Here is an 18,986-nt window from a genome sequence, read left to right on the forward strand (position 1 = left end):
TCTCAGTGCGGCTTTTGATACGCTAGATCTTAATATACTGCTGAACAGGTTGGAAACGTGGGTGCGACTAAATGGAACAGTCCTTAAATGGTTCAGGTCCTACCTGGAGGAAAGTTATTTCGTAACCAATGGAATTCTTCAATCTCATCGAATGGCAATGGCCTATGGGGTCCCTCAAGGGTCAGTTCTTGAACCCCTCCCGTTCAGCTTTTATATGCTACCCTTGGGTCAAATTCTTCTGAACCTTAACGTTGACTATCATAGCTATGCAGATGACACACAGTTACTGTATATCTAGCAGTGTCTCCAGAATCAGAAGCATATCAGATCAGATCACTACAGCTCGACTGAGGCCACTGTCTAAAACAGATAAATAACTAGATGAGCCAAATCTTTCTTCAGTTAAACCACAACAAAACTGTGATCATTTTTATATTTATTTTTCTCTTTGTTTTAAATGTTTATAAGCTGTTTTTTTTAAAATGCTTTTAAATATGTAAAGCACGCTGAGTTACCTTGCGTCTGAAATACGCTATATAAATATATTTGCTTTGCTTCAGTTCTTTTATTTTATTGTATGCATTTTTACAGCAAACTATGTGCTATATTATTGTTTGACACATGGAAATTACATAAAGTTAAAAAACAGGGCACGACAGCTAGGTTACATCTATTCTTTCAATGGAAAGATTCAAGGCGTTTTATTGATTAATGTATGAACCCCTTTTATTGTATTTGTATACAGTGCTCATGCAATGTGTTACTAATGTTTGATACGTGCATTTCTTGTTAAAATAAAGTTAACGTTTTTTAAATGAAAATATTCTTCACGTCAAAGAGAAAGTTAGGTGTTAGAAAAAGTCGTTTTTGATTATAAATTAAAAAATAAAAAATATTTATTAATTTTACTATGTATTTGATAATGTTATAAAGATTTATTGATTGTCCCTGTGATCATCTTCTGAAATTTGTTTTAATTTTTAAATATTTAAAAGTATATTTTTTCTTGAATTCCGCCACTATTTTTTTCCCCCCTTTTTTTTTTTAAAAATCATATAAAGTGAGAAAAAAAGAAATGTTTTTTGACTTTTACATATGTCTGTACAGAAATTCTACACAATAATTTCTTCCATAAAAAGATTATGTGTATACTTGTTCTTGTTAAATTATTTTCACAGCATTATTATGCAAGTAAAAATGTATGTATGCAATGAGAATGATGTTGCAGTACCCTACAAGAACTACTTGGTGTCGCTAAAGATCCACCGAGTCGCCTTGCAAAGTCTATTCTACCAAACAACAGAACTCAGTCCAGAAGAATCCACGTTTTATGGCATAGGAGCTTATTCCCATTGAAATGTGAAAATACCCTTATTTATTTTTTTGCCCTTTATTAATCCAGTGATTGGAATCTTAAATTTACTCCCATATTGGTTTCTCATTCTGGCATCGTCCCCAATTACCACATTTTAAAAGCTAGAAAGTAGCCGCCCCTCACCTCCACAAAAAAATAAAAAGAAACATTTGAAAGCCATAAACCTATCCCAAAAATGATGCTAATTAACATAATCTGCAGGCAAATCCTTTTCAATTAAGTTGCTAGTTGATTTTCCACCTTATTTAACATCTTTATTCGTTTTAAAGGAGTCGCCCTCCATGTTATTTGTAAGCACGGTTTTATTGGCACAAGTTAATGGTAAAGCATACATACCAGACATCAGATATGACACAGAACACCTCTGCTATATAATGTACAAACGGTGTCTAATAACACTAGCCTCAAACATATTCAGAAATGTGTGTGTTTTGGTTCCTTAAAAAAAAAAAAAGCTCGAATAAATAAGCAGTGAAGAGGTGTGCCCTTTTGTCTTCTCAGGGAAAGTTCAACCAAAAAGCCTCCATTCACATGGAGAGCCTGCGAAACAGCTGAATCGGAACTGTAACAACAACGCGATATCAATGTCGCAGTTGCGAAATATATGCAATATGCGGCATCCTGCGATCTGTCAAGTTTCTCCCCTGTTGGGCTTTGGTGCCGTAACAACAGCGGGACAGGTAAAAGGCTGTAAAAATCCCGCTTTTGGCAGGCAGTGTGAAAGGGGCTTCATTGTCATCTTGTTCACGCAGAGATCCTGCAGACTTTCAGCATCGGAGCCTCAACAGATTACTCCACATTTACCCACCTTTGGTGTTCAGACAGTGCCGGAAATTGCCGCAGGTCCCCTAACGATATGTGCCATTACACATCTGCATTTGCCTTTTCACACAGAATGCAGCAAAGGCGGGTTTCACGCGGTGACACAGCATTCGGCACTATCCTGCCACTGATACAGATCTGTTACTACCGCTGACGGCAGAGATCACAGCCGTAATAGATCTGCTTTTGCCTTTTACACAAAACCCAGCAAAGGCGGGATATTGCCGTGTGCCCAAAATTCCTTCAGACACAGCTGTTGTCACGTCTCTGTTGCGGCCCTGTTTTTACCCACAATGATGGCAAAAAAATGCTATTTTAATGTCATTACATTGTTCTTCTGTTTTTACAGAACAGACACAGGGAAAAAAAGGAAAAATTACACTTTTGGGAGGCTGTGTGAAAGGGGCTACTGGTTCACAAGGTTAGCTTCACTTTTTCACACAGAGATCCCTCCAAGTTTCTTAAAAGAAGAACCATCATTTTTCCACCTTTGGAAAAATGGTGTGATGTACAAAAAAAAATGCTTGTCAGACAGCAACAATTGCTTTTAACACAAGTCGGACAGAGAAGTGAGCGTTTGAAGTTTTCCTGACATTGCGGAAACCCATTCCTGTCTCTGTTACGGCTCTGATACTACCGCCAAACACCGTGTCGGTGCTGTTTTTGCAGAACATTGGCACAGGGCAAAAAAATACAGAAAAATCCTGACTTTTGCAGTCTCGTGAACACAATTAAAGGGACGGCGCAGCACTTCTACAGGGTGGCTTCGTTTTCATATACGTCACCAAATACACAAGAAATGCGACCGTGTTGTATTGTGGCTTTGGCTGTGCACTAGCTAAACGAGGTCGGGGGGTGGGGGGTGGTTTGCACATTTAGGACCCCCCTTGAGAAATTTGGAACCTTGTGTGGAAAACAAAACAGCTGCTGTAAAGAAACTGCTTCCCTGTGGCTAATAGACAAAATAAACCGGACTTCTATTTACAAACCTTCCCAAACTGATAGAGGACAAGCAGATTGTTGTGTTTTTTTGGGGATTTTTTTTTTTTAAATAAAGCACATATATCAAATTAACCCCCAAAATAATAACCCTATAAAAATCATGCAGTTTGGGAGTATTAAAGGGAGAAAAGTCCAATCTTTTGAAGAGAAAGTCACACAGCCTTTTGTATAAAATGGTGGTAACGAGTGGGGGGGAACCAAAATATCCATTTTCTATACTTTTTATCCTCATGAGGGTCAGAGAGTGAGTAGGAGCCTATCCCAGCTGACATTGGGCAAGAGGCGGGGTACACCCTGGATTGGTCCCCGGCCAATCGCAGGGCACATATAGACACAGCCATTCACATTCAAACCTATGGTCAATTTAGAGTCTTAACCTAACATGCATTTTTTTGGGATGCGTGAGGAAGCCGAGATCTGAGATTTGAACCCAAACCTCTGATGTGTGAGGCGGATGTGTTAGCCACTCATTCACCGCGCTGCCTAAAAGCCAAAACAAAGGGACTGTTATTTCCCGCTAATTTGAAACAGAAAACAACGAGAACGACTGACTATGCGGTGGCCTCAAACAACATCAGCTGGTGCTTTCAAAAACAACAAAATGCCTTCTTGCCGCTCTGCTGTGTGGTGTCATGTGACCCACGTCCACCAGTCACAGCGGCGATAGTCCACCGAAAGCTTTTCTTGCCCAAAAAGAAGTCCACACCTTGCAATTTGTATTTTGTACATTTACATACATTTTGAAAATGTCCAGCTTGTGTGGCTATTGCTTTGTTCCCTATACGCCGCTCCTACTGCGAAGCCTGCGACGCCGCGTTTTCTGCTTTGCCGTCAGGCCCGCCGTTGGGCGCCTTGCCGTTCCACGGCCCGTTGTTGGTCAGCGCCGGCGAGCTGGTGAAGTCGTCCTCGTCGTCCAGGCCGTTGGTGGCGTCGTACTGCGTGTTCTCCAGACGGGTGATCAGGCGCTCGTCCTCGTCGCCGAACTCGCCGCCCATCAGCGTGGGCTCGCCCACCACCATCACGTCCTGGCGAAGATGGAAAGACGAGCGAGAATGAGCTTGTTCCGTTTTGTGTGCATCCTATTAACATCACTTAATCACTTCGACCGGTGATTCCCAACCATTGTGCCAATCATCAGAGATCATCAGGCGTTTTTTCAATCTAATAATGTACAGTGAATCTCCGCCCATTTGTGGTTCGCTATTGACAAATTCACCTATTCACATTTTTCGCACGTGGATCCTAATCTGTAGCTATTTGCTAAAAAATTCACCTTTTCACATTTTTGGTGCGCTTTTTGTAACGGCCTAAAATGCCACAAGATGGCGCCAAGGTCCTTGCGCTTAGGAAAGTAGTAATTGGTGTCAAGGAAGTATGTTGACGTGATACATCTCAACTACAAGACTAAGACCTGTCGGGGAGGAAGAAGAAGAAAGTTGCAGTAAACTTTATTGAACTCGTTTTTCACAAATTAGGAAGTATATAATGCGCGTGAGTATTGTTATATTGTTATATATTTTTATGATCGTGAGAAGCCAAAATCGAAATCACAAATACATTTCGATTAATCGCCCAGCCCTACCGTATAGTGGCAGACAGAACAATTAAATGCTCTTCCATTAGATGGCAGAATGTACAATTAACCTGTTTATGCACCATTGTTCAACTTTTTCAAAAAATATTTCTGCTGATAGCTACTTGTTACTTTGCAGGATTCGTTGGCCACACATCTGTGCCCCAAGCAGAACAACAGCACTATCTGCTGGATCTGGTAGGACGGATAGTTCAGAAATATATATATATATATATATATTTTTTTTTTTCCCCCTGGTCACAACACGTGGTAACTTGCTAGCAGGCAGAATTCGTGGGGCACAAACATTTTTTGCCTCACGGGCCAAAAAAAACCCCAAAACTATTTATGCCTGTTAGACTCTTTCAATGACAAACACCACATGGAATCACAACTCTGTATTAAATATAAAACATTGTTATTGTTGAAAACCAGCAACCTAGGCTGGATTATTTGTTCCTGCTGTTGCAAAGGTTTGTGGGACATACACCATACGTTAATAAAAATTGGATTATGCCAGCCTCGCCAACTAGGCTGTTTTTGAATGACAAACACCCAGTTCGAAATCACAGCTCTGTGTTAAATACAAAAAAGATGAGAAACAGCAGTAATTAAGATTTACTTGGTTGTTTACGTTCACACTTGATGGATAAGAAGACCCTGGAGAGTTCTAACTATTTGTATGCAACCAATTAAAAAGTCAATTATCCATAATACGTACCCTTTAAAATTTTATTCCATGAAAAGCATTTTAAGATGCCGAAAAACAGGACCAAACAAGGCCCCCCACTGAAACCTGGGTGGAAGCGGCGCCGCTAAATGGAGCGCACGCTTCAGTGGTCATGTGTGTCAACGCCGTCTGGCCCGTTCAGCTACACACACACACACACACACACACGCACACACATACAGTGCATAACACAAACATGTACACAATGCAAGATATGCTTACCATTGCAATCATATCATAACAACACAAACAGAGGCAGATAACCTGAATGCATATTCGCACACACTCACACTTTTATAAAAAAAAGAAAAAGAAAAGATGATCCATCTTCGATACTGCTTATTCTCATTAGGGTCTGACTTTGGGAGAGATGCAACGTACACCCTGGACGGGTCGCCGGCCAATCACAGGGCACGTATCGCCGCTGTTGGGTGGAAACCACGTGTCCAAATTTGGTGAATTTCATATTTTTTTAAAAATCAAATCAATACTACTAGTCGCGGCTCGGTGGGCGACTGGTTAGCACATCTGCCTCACAGTTCTGAGGACCGTGGTTCAAATCGCGGCCCTGCCTGTGTGGCGTTGAAGCAATTCAACATATAAATGTGCCACAAGATGGCGCCAAAGTCATATAAATGTTGAATTGCTTCATCATATTATTACATTCGCACAACAAATTGATGGCTAGCTAGTTTTTAAATCAGAAGTCAAGGATAATTGTTCGTTCAAACGAGTTACTGTAAAAAAGGGTTTAGTAACAAAATAATGCTTGCGATGTATGAAAATTTTAAATTTTTGGTTCAGATTTTAGTAGGAATCATGGAAGTTGATGTCCATGATTCGCTTTCGCGGGGCACATAAAATGATGTGGCGGGCCGGATCTGGCACCCGGGCCCTGAGTTTGACACCTGTGCTTGAATGATGCGGTGTTGGTAGCTCAAGCAAGATTTTTTTTTTTTTTTTTTTTTGTCATTTTGGAGATGCGATGACGGCGCCTGAGAGCGACGACATAAACAAACAACCATTCGCGCTCACATTCACACCGATGGACGATGAAGCGTTCAATGAACCGCACAAGTATGAGTTGAAATGTGAGGAAGCCAGAATACCCGCAGGAGAAAGTGGAAACTCCACAAAGGAAGGCCGTAGCCGAAATTCGAACCCCAAACCTCAGATCTACGGGGCAGATGTACTAATCACGTTTCCACTGTGCTGCTCACTTTATTTATCAAAGTCCCTCTCAAAAAAAATCACCCCCCCCCCCCTCGCCCCCCCCCAGTGACCGTTTTTCTGCCCAGCTATGCCTTAATCGGGCTAATTAATTTAGGTGAGCTTTTTCAACTAAATGACAATATCCACACTGATTTGCCCATTTGCATAGCTAATTAAGTCATTAGCTCAAAAACGTGCTGATTGCCAACAAGTGCGCCTCATTCGCCATCTGTTCTCGTGAGGAGGCCCGTCAACCTTCCTCTGGACCCCCCACCCACCCACTGCCAAAAACTCCTCTGATGACAACAGCTGGTGGCGAGTGCGAGACTTGGCGGTGTGTTAATTGCTCGCTAATTACCGCTGCCTACTTGACTACTCATCTCGTTATGAGTTAGCCTTGGTGCTAGCAGCGGCAATGCACCTGAGCTTTTGAATGGGCCCGTGCCAATTGTCCCTTGTGCCTCATCAGCATATTTTTTATAGCAATTAAATTTAATTTCTCAAACCTTTGATAAGAGGAAAAATGACAATAAACATAGAACAGGAAATGGAAGTGACAAGTGTCTGAGTCTGAGCGTTGTTACTATTGTGGCTGCAGAGCCCAGAGTGTTGGGGGAAACAATTGAGTGCCCGTAAAGACAATACTGTAAACAATACTGTTTTTCACCCGTACAGGCGGCACTTCATAAACTGCACTGTGCGTCTGTGGCGCGTGGACACATCCCTCGACACAAAACCACCGCCACCACGTTGATAACTTCGCCAAGCAATCAAGAAAAATTGACGCTTATCAGCAGCTAACCCTGTTAGCTAATGCTATTTTGATTACTGTATGTTTTGACAAGGCTGTGACTCAGTTGGTAAAGTGGGTCATCCACTAACTGAAGGGTAGCTGGTTTGAATACTGGCTCTGACTGTCCGCCGTTGAAGTGTCCTTGGGCAAGACACTGAACCCTGATTTCACCCCAATGGGCCTGGCAGTGCCTTGCATGGCAGCCGCCGCCCATGTTTTAAGATGGGTGGCTTTTTAAAGCTCTTTGGGCACCACATGGTGTAGATGAAGTGCTATATAAGTGCACTTTATTTACCATTTTTCTAAACTACAATATTATAGACTGCAATTTTTTTTATAAAAAAAAAAAACCCATTACAAACACTTTTATTTCCGTTCACGTCAACTGGGAAAGATGATTTGAGAGACTATTACTAAAAAAAAAATAAACTCCTATCACAAGGCACCACTGTAGGTGAATTTGTGAATAGGCGCTGGAGGTGCGTCTTATAATATTATTCAATCCCCACTTGGCCACTAGAGATCACTGTTGCACACTGTAGGCACCCAATCCTCAACACGCACACGCGCACACACACACACACACACACACATTTTCTCCTCCAGCGGTTGTTCACCACCCCATCTCCTCCCACCCACCACCACCGCAAGCAGAACCCCCCACGCTCCTCCCTTGGCGAGGGTCCACTGCTTGTTGTCATTGGGCTCACGTAGGCTCGCGCTCAGACACACACACACACACACACACCAAAAAAACTCAACAACTTCTCAGACAAAGACAGCAGGTGTGCAACATATGTATCCAGCGTGTTAGCATCCTCACTGCCGGCGTTCAAGAGGAGTGTGAATGTGTGTGTGTTGGGTGGGCAGTAGATGGGATTGGGGGGTACACACATGCAATAATGAGAGCTGGCACCAATCCAGGCTGCCTGTTCGAGAGAAAACAATTGCAGGCCTGGTGTGTATGTATGTGCGCGGTTGCGCGTGTGCGTGACGCCTGTGAGAGTGGGAGAGAGCGACGAGGGCAACAAACGCGACAAAATGACGAGACAGCAAAGCGTGGCACAGACAGACACGGCAGCGAAAGCAAACGAGGACACAGTGTGTGGGAGACAGACGGAATACGTTTGTGTGTGTGTGTGTGTTTTTTTTTCTCTCCACCTCTCGTACAGCGAGCAGCAGCACTTAGAGAGACAGAAAAAAGACCAAAAAAAAAGATTTGTTTTGGAGGTTCAACTTTGCTGGGAAAAGTTTTCACCGTCAATCTATATTTAGTCGGCTGTGAGTTGGGAACACAAGAGTGCGGAACCTGTGAAGCCCTTTCACACTTTTGTCTTGGATCGCTGCTTCCGATTGGGGCTCGTTTAGTAGTTTGTCAAAGTACAGTGCTGCTTTGAGATACACGTTTAATTTGTTCCATGACCACGCTCGTAACTCAAATCCTCTTTCAGTAAGCTGCAGTAATGTTAGTTGTTTTTTTGCAGAGGATAAAGAATACATGCCTGTGAGTATTTGTGTATTATATTTTATTACATTACTTTTTCTTTCAAGGGCAACATACAGAAAAATCAAAGGACTTTAACACAATAACCAAATCCATCTTTTGGGGTGGCTAGTGGCACTACTGACTGACTGGCAATTAGCGCATTCATTCACGAGCTGCCGATGGCCACGATTTATGCTGAGTAAACTTAACGTGGCAAATGGTTAGTCACTTAACAGCCAGCGCGATCCTGAGCCAGCAACTACCAACTCTACGTCACTCAACAGGCCAGGCCCCGCCTTTTAAAGCGACACACATTCATTCAAGTCACAGATACTACAGTGTAGAATGTGATGAAAATAATACCTACACCATGCAAATTTTGTTTTGGTACTATGACTAGCGCTTTAATAAAATTATATATATATATATATATATATATATATATATATATATATATATATATATATATATTTAAAATAAATATACGGTCGGTACTTCATAGATTCTTTTCTATTAGGTTGTGTCTGGAACACAAGGTTTGGAAACACTGGTTAACACAATTGCCAGGTAATGCATACAAAACTTCTTTGGTAACATTTTGTTAGCGTTCCTATGGAAAAAAAAAAAAAAAAAAGCACTTAAAGGGAGTCAAACCAGGATGGAGCCGATGCTTACAGGTACCTGACTGGAGAGGCTGAAGTTGGTGGCGGGGCTGCGCTTCTTGCCGGCGGCGGCGCCTACGCTGCTGCTGGCGCTGCTGGCCGAGTTCTTCCGTTTCCTCCGCTTGGTGGTGGTCTGTCGGGCAGGCTCAGCTTTGGCGCGACCAGCAAAGACAAAACAGAGGCCATGCCAGGGACATAACGCATACAGTCGGGCACAAAGGAGACGGCGGCCGGGCACATGCAGAAGCGTCAATCTATGAATGCACTAGTAGCGGAAGCTCTCTGTGGCAGGGGTTTATTTATTGTAACTAATAAAATGAAAAAAAAAAAAAAAAAAAAAAAAAAGAGTCCAAAATAATTGTACACATACATATACTTTCATTAATTATAATTAAATCAATTATAAAATGAGATTAGCATGGATTTTTATTTTATAATTAAAATAAGGTATTTAATGTTGCATTTACAATTTCTAATTAAATTGATTCATTGAAAATATATCTCATTAAGTATTAGGTTAATTTATTTTTTGTACATAATAAAATACAAATTATGGATAAAATAAACAATTTTACATATAAATGTCATTTTGTTTGTATTTAATTTTAAATAAGAACATTAAAAAGGAGCATTAATCATATTTTATTATTAAACTATTATTTTTCATGAATTCAGCCAATTTCCCCCAAAATTGGTTAATCAAAATCTATTCATTATAATTCCTTCTCAATTGATCTTTTATTCATTCATCTCAATAAATGTCTAGTTGATTGACTGTAAAAAAATAAAATAAAACATTCATAAAAGAAACAATTTATGCATTTATTAAACATATTTATACATTCAATATTTGGTTGATTATTCATAATGAAATTATGTGTCAATATTTAAAACGAGACAGAATTCTTATTTCATTATGAAAATAAATTAACACTAACAATATTAAGAATTTTAGTCATGAAAAAAAATTAAAGTTATTGGAAAAAATATTTAAAAATATATTACAAACTACATTAAGTCATAAAAACCCTAAAATTTTGTTTATAATTTTTGGGAAATATTCTAATAGCAAATACAAAAAATTATGCAAATTATAACATTATAAAATGAAGATAAGTAGAACTGGGTGATAAAAGTATGTATACCAAAGAGTACGTTTGAATTACTAATAATTTTAAAAAAACTATAAATAAGACTAGTTTTAATGACATATGGTTTGTTTTCAGAGTTAAATTTCACATAAATACCGTGAATCGAGCATGCAAGTTTTTATTATTATTTTTTTTAATCAGGGCCACTGATGTGAGGCACAGGTCACATTCATGCTTCAATCTGCTTTTAATCTATTGTGCCTTTCATCACGAGCTTGTAGGAGAATTCTAACATGCATTAAGTTCCATTGCAGTCATTATTTGAACATGTAGAAGAGTCAAGGCATTCGGCGGGAAGATTTTTGTCCGTCTGGGAACAAAAGATACCTTTTTTGTGATTGGTGGGGAATATTTCCGTTTTGAAGTTCTGCGGGTGTCCAGCTGAAAGCCAAAATGATGTTGAGTTTTTTTTTTTTTTTTTTTGTCTGCGCTGACTCAAAGCAGTGAAGAGAGTGAGGCACGTTGATCACAAAGAAGGTGAACACAAATATCCAAACATTCAACAAAACCTTGTCGTTGTGACACTTATATGAGTTAAAAGTGGTAAACAAAAAACAAACCAAAAAAAAGACAAGCGATCACCTTTCTCCCCATTAAAGTTAAAACTGAGCGTTTGATTGTGTTTATGCTTTAAAATGAACAGCGGTTAAATTGTAGTACGACAGCTAAGAATGTAAAAGTTATGTGGGTTAAGTGGACTCACATTCACAGCAGTAAAACCTCACTTGTTATCAAAGTTAAGCTCACTGTTTGTTTTTTTCTTGTTGTTTTGCATTGGTTATCTTATTCATTTTACACTTAGTAATATATGATGATAATATTACTATAAATACATAATAACAATACATGAAATAAGAAAAATAATAAGTTTGATATTGTATAAAAAATATGACATGAACATATTTATATTCACATGATATGAATATAAAATCACATTATGTCTTCATTTATGTGCTCTATAAATATGATAAGTAATATTATCATTGTATATTATTATATTCGATAATATAATAACATATATTAAAAATATAAATAATAGTATATATTTTTTTGTAAAATACAGGTTTTATTTTCTTTATGTTCACTTCCATTATTTCCTACGGGCACAATTGTGACCCTTACCGCTTTTTTTGTTCTGTACTTGACTTTTTTCTTATCCGCATCTTTCCTCTTTGCATTGTTGACATTGACAGATGCGTGTGCTCCTCGGAAAACTATTGTCACAGATTTGTGTTATCGGACGGGGTTTTCCTGCGCCGCTGACGCACTGCAATCGCTTCCTGTTTCCCCTCCCGGAAAAAAAAAAATAAAATAAATAATGAGGAAGAAAAAAAAAATAAATTATCATGGGGTGCAAATCCTGTGGATGCTTCCTTCCTGGCGGGAGAGGGTTGGAGAAGAATGGCAGGAAAGCAAAGAGGGAGAAAAGGGAGGGGAAGCACCAATATGGAAGCTTTCGGTGTAAATTTTCAGTTTTAAAATCTGTAATTAGTTTTTAGAGTTTGACTTTTTAGTACTTTTTTTGTGTGTTTAGAGCATTGTACTGAGTAATGAAAAAAGTAAATGTGAAAAACACATAATAATTGCAATAAGAAACAATGGATAATAATAATTATTATTATTATAAACAAATTATTTTATTATAAAATATCATCAAATAAATCTACTATTTATTTACAAATAGTTTATTTGTATTACCTAATAGTATTATTTAAAAATACCGGATAGCAATGAGTAATAATACTAATAATAATAATATAACAATTTAAAATAATAATAATAATGAAGCTATTATTTATCTTCTAATAATGTACGTTATTAACTAAAATTACTATTTAAAAAATCAGTATAACACAAAAAATGTAAATAAATAAAATATATAATAATATTCCTTTACCTCAAATAAAATAAGTCACAACAAGGAATTGTTATAAATACCCATATGCAAATACAAATACAAAATAATAAAATCAAAAAAATGTAAATTGTAAAATCCAAAAATAATAAAACAAACTCATACAATAATAACAATGATATTCTTGGCATACATATGCAAATAAAATAATAAAATCATAAAGTCATGAAATTGTAAACTACAAAACAAATCACAAACGCACATTTGTAATAAAATACTATATCCCTCCCCTCAATCTAAAGAGCGATAACTTCTGTTGTGAACTGACGCCATATAAGTCAAATTCACTTGACGAGACCGTTATTAGTAGGAAAAGTATGAAATATATATATATGTTTTACTCTGTCTGCTGCAGGACATTCAAATGGTGGATTTAAAGATTATTTTTCATTGTCAAGCAGTGCTTTTCTTGATGTTTATCTCCATGAAGCACATCTGCGGTCCTGCCACACTGTGTGTGTGTGTGGGGGGGGGGGGTGTCCTTTAAGAGTACGGGGTTCCGCTTACCTGGCGGCGCCACCATTCTCTGCCACTTTTGGAACAGGCATGTCTTGAGACAGTCGCGCGGGCTGAGGTTGTACGTCTTGTGTCGGGACATGAGCTCCTGCATGGGCTCCAGGATGACACACAACTGCACGGAAAGGACGGGTAAAAGACAGAAAAATACTCGTAAATTAAACAAGAACATGCAAATGAGCCACGTTAAGCGTTGCCCCCATTAAAAGAAATCCATAAAAAGGCAGGCTTTGCTGCTCTTCTCGCTTGATGTGTTAATTGCCCCGTAAATCAGACTTTTATGGGCGTTTATGAAATCGTCTGAGAAAAGAAGTTTATTGTCATGTGCACCAGAGCAACTCGGAGTCTGTTAGAACACACATCCTAATGGCGCAAGACGATTTTTCTTAGTTTTGTTTTAATATGTGCAGCATTTGTTAAGCTGTTTACGCCTCAAAGACTTTCTTATCGAATGTTTAAATGTGCAGGAATCAATTTTTAATTAAGCTTGATCACTTGCTTGTGCTAAAAAAAAAAAAACTGTAAACCCCATACATATGTATATAATATATACACTCACACACACATATATATATATATATATATATATATATATATATATATATATATAAACAATAGACCACAAAAGAATAAAAGAATATTGCACAACAAATTTGATATTTTGGGGGAAAATAATGAAAAATAATTTATAGAAATAAAAACTCAATGTTTTCAAATAATGATTACAAATTGAGTCGATAAAAAGACAATATTTTAAAATGAAAACTAGAAAGTCATTGGAGTAAAATGTTATTTATATACTGCATACTTTGTAGCTTGAAATATTTTAAAGACAAAATATAATAAAATAAAAATATTTGAAATAAAGGTTTGAATTCATATTTTAATAGAGACATTTAAACAAATAAAAATAGCGAGCTATTTTAAAAGAAAAGATTAATTGAATTAGTTCTTTAGTAATTATATTCCAATTTTTTGGGAATATAAAATAAAAAATAAAATAGCTTAAACACAAAAGCAAAATGTACTGTATTTTTTAAAATCATAACACAAAGTTCAATTAAAAATACAAAATAATTTCATGAAAAATATGCTTATATTTATATAAGCTGATATATTATAAGCTTATAAGCTTATATATAAGCATTTAAGCTTATATGCTCAAAATAGCTTATATTCTCAAAATAGAAATACATAATCATTAACAAGTGTACAAAATATATATTTTGAACAAAAAAGTACAAAATAATATATAGAAATAAAAAGCTCGATTTTCTTACAGAAAAAAATCCAAAAGAATAGAAATTAAAAAAGAAAACAACCCAGTCCTTTCCCCCCGCCATATTACAACGACGGCCGCAACGAAGGACGATGTCGCCTAGCAACACACACTTCGAGCTGAAAAGTTTACCCAACAACAATGACAACGTCAACAACAGCAACACGCTATTTCTTCAGTTCGTGCTTTTCTACGATTTCCAACTCTGGCCTGTGATCGGCGTTGCCAGTCAACGCTGGCTCTCTTCCTGAAATCCGCGTCTATTTTCAGACTGAATTGAAGGAAGCTCGGCTACGTGCAAAACACGTTGATGTATTCCCAAAGAGAGACAAGGGGAAGGTGTCAGGACCTTTTCCCTCGCTCTCATACGTACGAGGAAAGGGTGTATTGTATGGACTGGTGATCTAAGATAACAGAAGGGAAGCTAACATTTGTGTGCCATGATGGATAAGATTGATGACTGCATAGTCAACAAGATTGTACAACAACAATGTGTGTGTGTGTACCTTGTTTTCGGCCAAATTTTGCAATTGTGAGAGCTTTACCATACGCAAAAACTCTCCAAATATTGCAGACGTTTTCATCCTGCTAAAGATTTTGATCTGGCCGAAGTCGCAGGTAGAAGCTAGAAAAATGGTAGTTCGCCATAGATTATTTCTTAATTTTTGAAATCCGGCCCCTGAAGCCGGTTTAATTTAGCAGCATGAAATTAGTTAGGCAAGTATATAATGAACAGACTCACAAAAAAAAAGTCCCAAAAACCCATGCCAGAAAAGTCACAGGAAGTCTTCCATTTTGGTTTGAAGCAGACCATTTAGGACTTTGATATTTTGTCCGATTGTTATCAATCTAGAACAATTCAACCCCCGAAGCTAGCTCCACTTAGCAACAAGAAATTTAATAGACGTCTATCAGGAGTAGACCCACAAAAATGTCTCAAGAACCCATGCCCAAAAAGACACAGAAAGTCTGCCATTTTGTTTTGAAGCAGACATTTTAGGCCATTTCCAGGGGTCGTGGGAATAATTACTTTTACTCAGATTGTTACCAAAAAAAAAAAAAAAAAAAAAAAAAACAGCCCTCAAAGCCAGATCGACTGAGCAACATGAAATTTGGCAAACATGTCTACCATGAGTAAAACCACAAAAAAAGTCTCAGGAAACCATGCCCAAAAAAAAAAAACCCCACAGAAAGTCAGCCATTTTGGTTCAAAACTAGCATTTTAGGGTTATTTTGCCCATTTCCAGGGGTCCTTTAAACAATAACTTGCCCTCCAGATTTTGTCCAATTGCTGCTAAATTTGGATCACATACTTGATCCTAAATTCCGCAAAGGTTTGTGTTTGTTCCTCAAAAGCAGACATAATTAGGCAAAGGACAGTCTATCGGCTGCGTTGCAGATGCTTTTATGCATTAACAATCATTGTGAAGGGAAAAACAAAAACAGGCAACCACCTTCCTCTCTCCTTCCCTTCCCCAATTCCTCCCTCCCCCAACCCCCCTTTGTGTCTCCCTCAATTGGGTTATTATAAGCAGCCGAGGTGCCCTTACCGCGCCCCCCCCCCCCCCCCCATCTCATCACCAACCGCACCCCACCTCCACCCTTGCCCGAATCGCGTGCCATTTCGCAATTACGCGTCTCAACAGGGAGCGTTCATTAATGTTATGCTAATTTTCTGTATCCAATTAATTCCTCCGCCTCACACTCGCATCTCACCATTTGGAAAAATACGAGCTTGTCAGTCAACAGCTGAGTTATACATATATTTCTATTATAAAAACAGCACCTTCCAGTTTGCGGTTATCACGCAGTATAGCTTAGACACACTACATAAACATGCACAAGTAAAGAAGAAATTATTGGCTGTTTTTTTTTTTCCTCAAGTGCCAGCATAAACTAAACAAAGTAATTGTAATTTTTGTTAAATGAGAAAGTAGACACGAACATATTGTCCGTCTCGCATTTTGGAATATTAATATAACATTCTATTATATATTCTTCTGCAATATGTAACACGTAATGGATATTATGTACTTTTCAAATGTAGAAATGTTACAATGTATGGATTTTTATTGATTAATATTATTATTAGTAGTAGTAGTAGAAGTAGAAGTATATTTTATAGGTCATGATCTGTGTTTGTGGACTTTCGCATTGTTTTGAATGTATTTAGTTTAGTTTCACGCTAAGTCTCGTTTCCCTCCCATGTCTTGCTAACTCGTTAGGTTTTTGTCTCCACCTGTTTTTGTCAGCCCTGTTCCGCCTTTTGCTCCTTCCAGCAACTCGTGTCTCGTCCCGGGTGTGCCTCGTTGTCTCATCAATTTCTTTATTGTCTTGTCAATTTGTTCATTTAGTTACCTGCGTTTTTTTTTAACCCATTCTGTGTCGTATTGTTGTTTTTAGTCATGTTTATAGTTTTGTCATATTTCCTGTTGTGAGTATTTTGTTTTGTTTTGTGTTTGTAACTTTTAATGTAGATTTTCTTTTGGGGGGGGGGGGGGGGGGAACTTTGGTAATTTAGTATTTTGACTTTCCACATGCCTTGGTTGTTTTTTTTTGTGTTACTGACTTGAAGTCCTTTTTGAGATTCATCCTGCCTCGCTTCCCTGCGCTGGGGTCCTCCACTTTTTACACCATCACCGCAAAACCCTGACATTATATTACTTTGGACAACATTCTGCTATAGTATTACATGTAAGAATCAACGCATTTCATTGTAGTTGATTTATTATTGATAATATATTTACTTTAATCTATTTTATTTTTTTACAATATTCTGTTAAAATTTGACAATTATTATTTATTTACTACAAATAATGTATCTTTATTCATCTATCTATGCCAACGCCATACATATAGTGGTAGAACAATGGAATGCTCTTTCTCTCGATAGCAGAAGGAACAATTAACTATGCTATATATTGTATAGGCAGTGTTTTGGGACATGTGTTCAGTGGTGTGCTGTGAGATTTTTTTCCAATGTAAAATACAAAATATATGCCTTGGCTCAATAACAGTTGGGAATCACTGCTCTACATTGTTCACACATACATAAACTACATACACCCACAGACTTACCCTGAGGTAGTTGAGGGTGAAGTTGGTCAAACCCATGCGTGTGATGTTTTTGGACAGTTGCTCCAGCACTTGAGGGTCTTGTGCCTGCAGAAGAAAACGCATGCAGACAAAGGCCTCCCCAAAAAAACACAACACAGTACTCACTACATAAATCCAAATACAAGCAATTATCCACAGCCAATTACGCTGATTAGCATTCATATGGATTCGACGCACTCAAGTCGTGAATGCAAAAAAACAAAAAACACACAAAAAAAAACAAAAAAACACATGTTGCCATTTTAAGTCAAGAAGACCTTTGTTACTGCCGCGCTAATAAAGCCATATAATTAATAAAATTATGATTTCCGTGTCCAAATCCTTGTCACTAATTGAATTCTCAGCCTCCAGGGGGAATTCTAAAGAAACAACAACAATGCAAACTGAATGCGAAATGCTAACTGACGGGCTAACCGCTAGGCTAATGGATAACAGTGAGAGTCTGACAATTAGCGGCAAAGATAGGACAGTTCCCCACAAGTTCCACGGGAGGGGGCGCTATGGATGAGACCAATCAACGAAACCACCATATAGCCCAGAAAGGATGGGGGGGGAGGTGGCACATACTAAGGAAATAATGCAAAGAAATGTGGAAACAAATGTATTTATTTGCATTATTGTTTTATAATTTAAGCACGAAACACAGATTGTAACAAAAGGAGGAGCCATCATTTTTAACTGCGGCACCATCTTTGTGGTTTTGGTCACTGTGCCACTTGTCCCCCAATGCAAAAAAATAAAATAAAAAATGACTAGTTTGATCTGCACCTTTATTGAGCCTTTTAAATCAATGGAATAGCTCTGATTATTTTTACATCACACAAAGCCACATGTATCTAGGCAGAATTTGTAGGGCACCGATATCCCCCCCGCAAGATCCATCATATAGCGCTGCAGTGGGAAAATTCAAGTGCTCAAAAAAGTGTTGTAAAAACGTGTATACATTTGTGTACAACATCTTTCTTGTGTTTCTCTGCTTTTGGAGCAGTGGAGCCCTCTGCCCCAGGTTGGTATTCATCAGTTTGTCATTGGGTCTTGGAGCCACGAAGGACAGTGCCCCACAAAATCTGCCAAGCAATAAGTGGCAAACATGTTGAGACGAGATGTCATATTTTGCGAGGGTCACAAATGAAGGTGACCCTGCAAACAAAGCATACATACAGTGGGTAAGGAAAGTTTTCAGACCCCCTGAAATTTTTCACTCTTTGTTATATTGCAGCCATTTGTTAAAATCATTTAAGTTCATTTTTCCCCTCATTAATGTACACACAGCACCACATATTGACAGGGGAAAAACGGAATTGTTGAAATTTTTGCTGATTTATTAAAAAAATAAAAACTGAAATATCACAC

The 18,986-nt window shown here is 38.1% G+C and overlaps 1 protein-coding gene across 6 annotated transcripts in view; it reads right to left on the reverse strand.

The window, feature by feature from the left end:
- Positions 1–1,675: 1,675 nt before the first annotated feature.
- ldb2a (LIM domain binding 2a) overlaps positions 1,676–18,986 on the reverse strand; it is an 88,473-nt gene continuing 71,162 nt past the window's right edge. For 2 of the 6 annotated variants that reach the window (XM_061685831.1, XM_061685833.1), the window contains exons 5-9: positions 17,595–17,678; positions 13,229–13,352; positions 11,134–11,187; positions 9,669–9,805; positions 1,676–4,224 (exon numbers count right to left, since the gene is read on the reverse strand). In XM_061685831.1, the coding sequence (XP_061541815.1) occupies positions 3,991–4,224; positions 9,669–9,805; positions 11,134–11,187; positions 13,229–13,352; positions 17,595–17,678 (633 nt within the window). In that variant the 3' untranslated portion in view covers positions 1,676–3,990. Of the gene's footprint in view, positions 4,225–9,668; positions 9,816–11,131; positions 11,188–13,228; positions 13,353–17,594; positions 17,679–18,986 lie in introns of all 6 variants that reach the window. The other 4 variants (XM_061685829.1, XM_061685832.1, XM_061685830.1 and 1 more) reach the window with 3 other exon arrangements.

This window comes from Phycodurus eques, chromosome 9 (assembly GCF_024500275.1).
Source record: "Phycodurus eques isolate BA_2022a chromosome 9, UOR_Pequ_1.1, whole genome shotgun sequence".
NCBI lineage: Eukaryota > Metazoa > Chordata > Actinopteri > Syngnathiformes > Syngnathidae > Phycodurus > Phycodurus eques.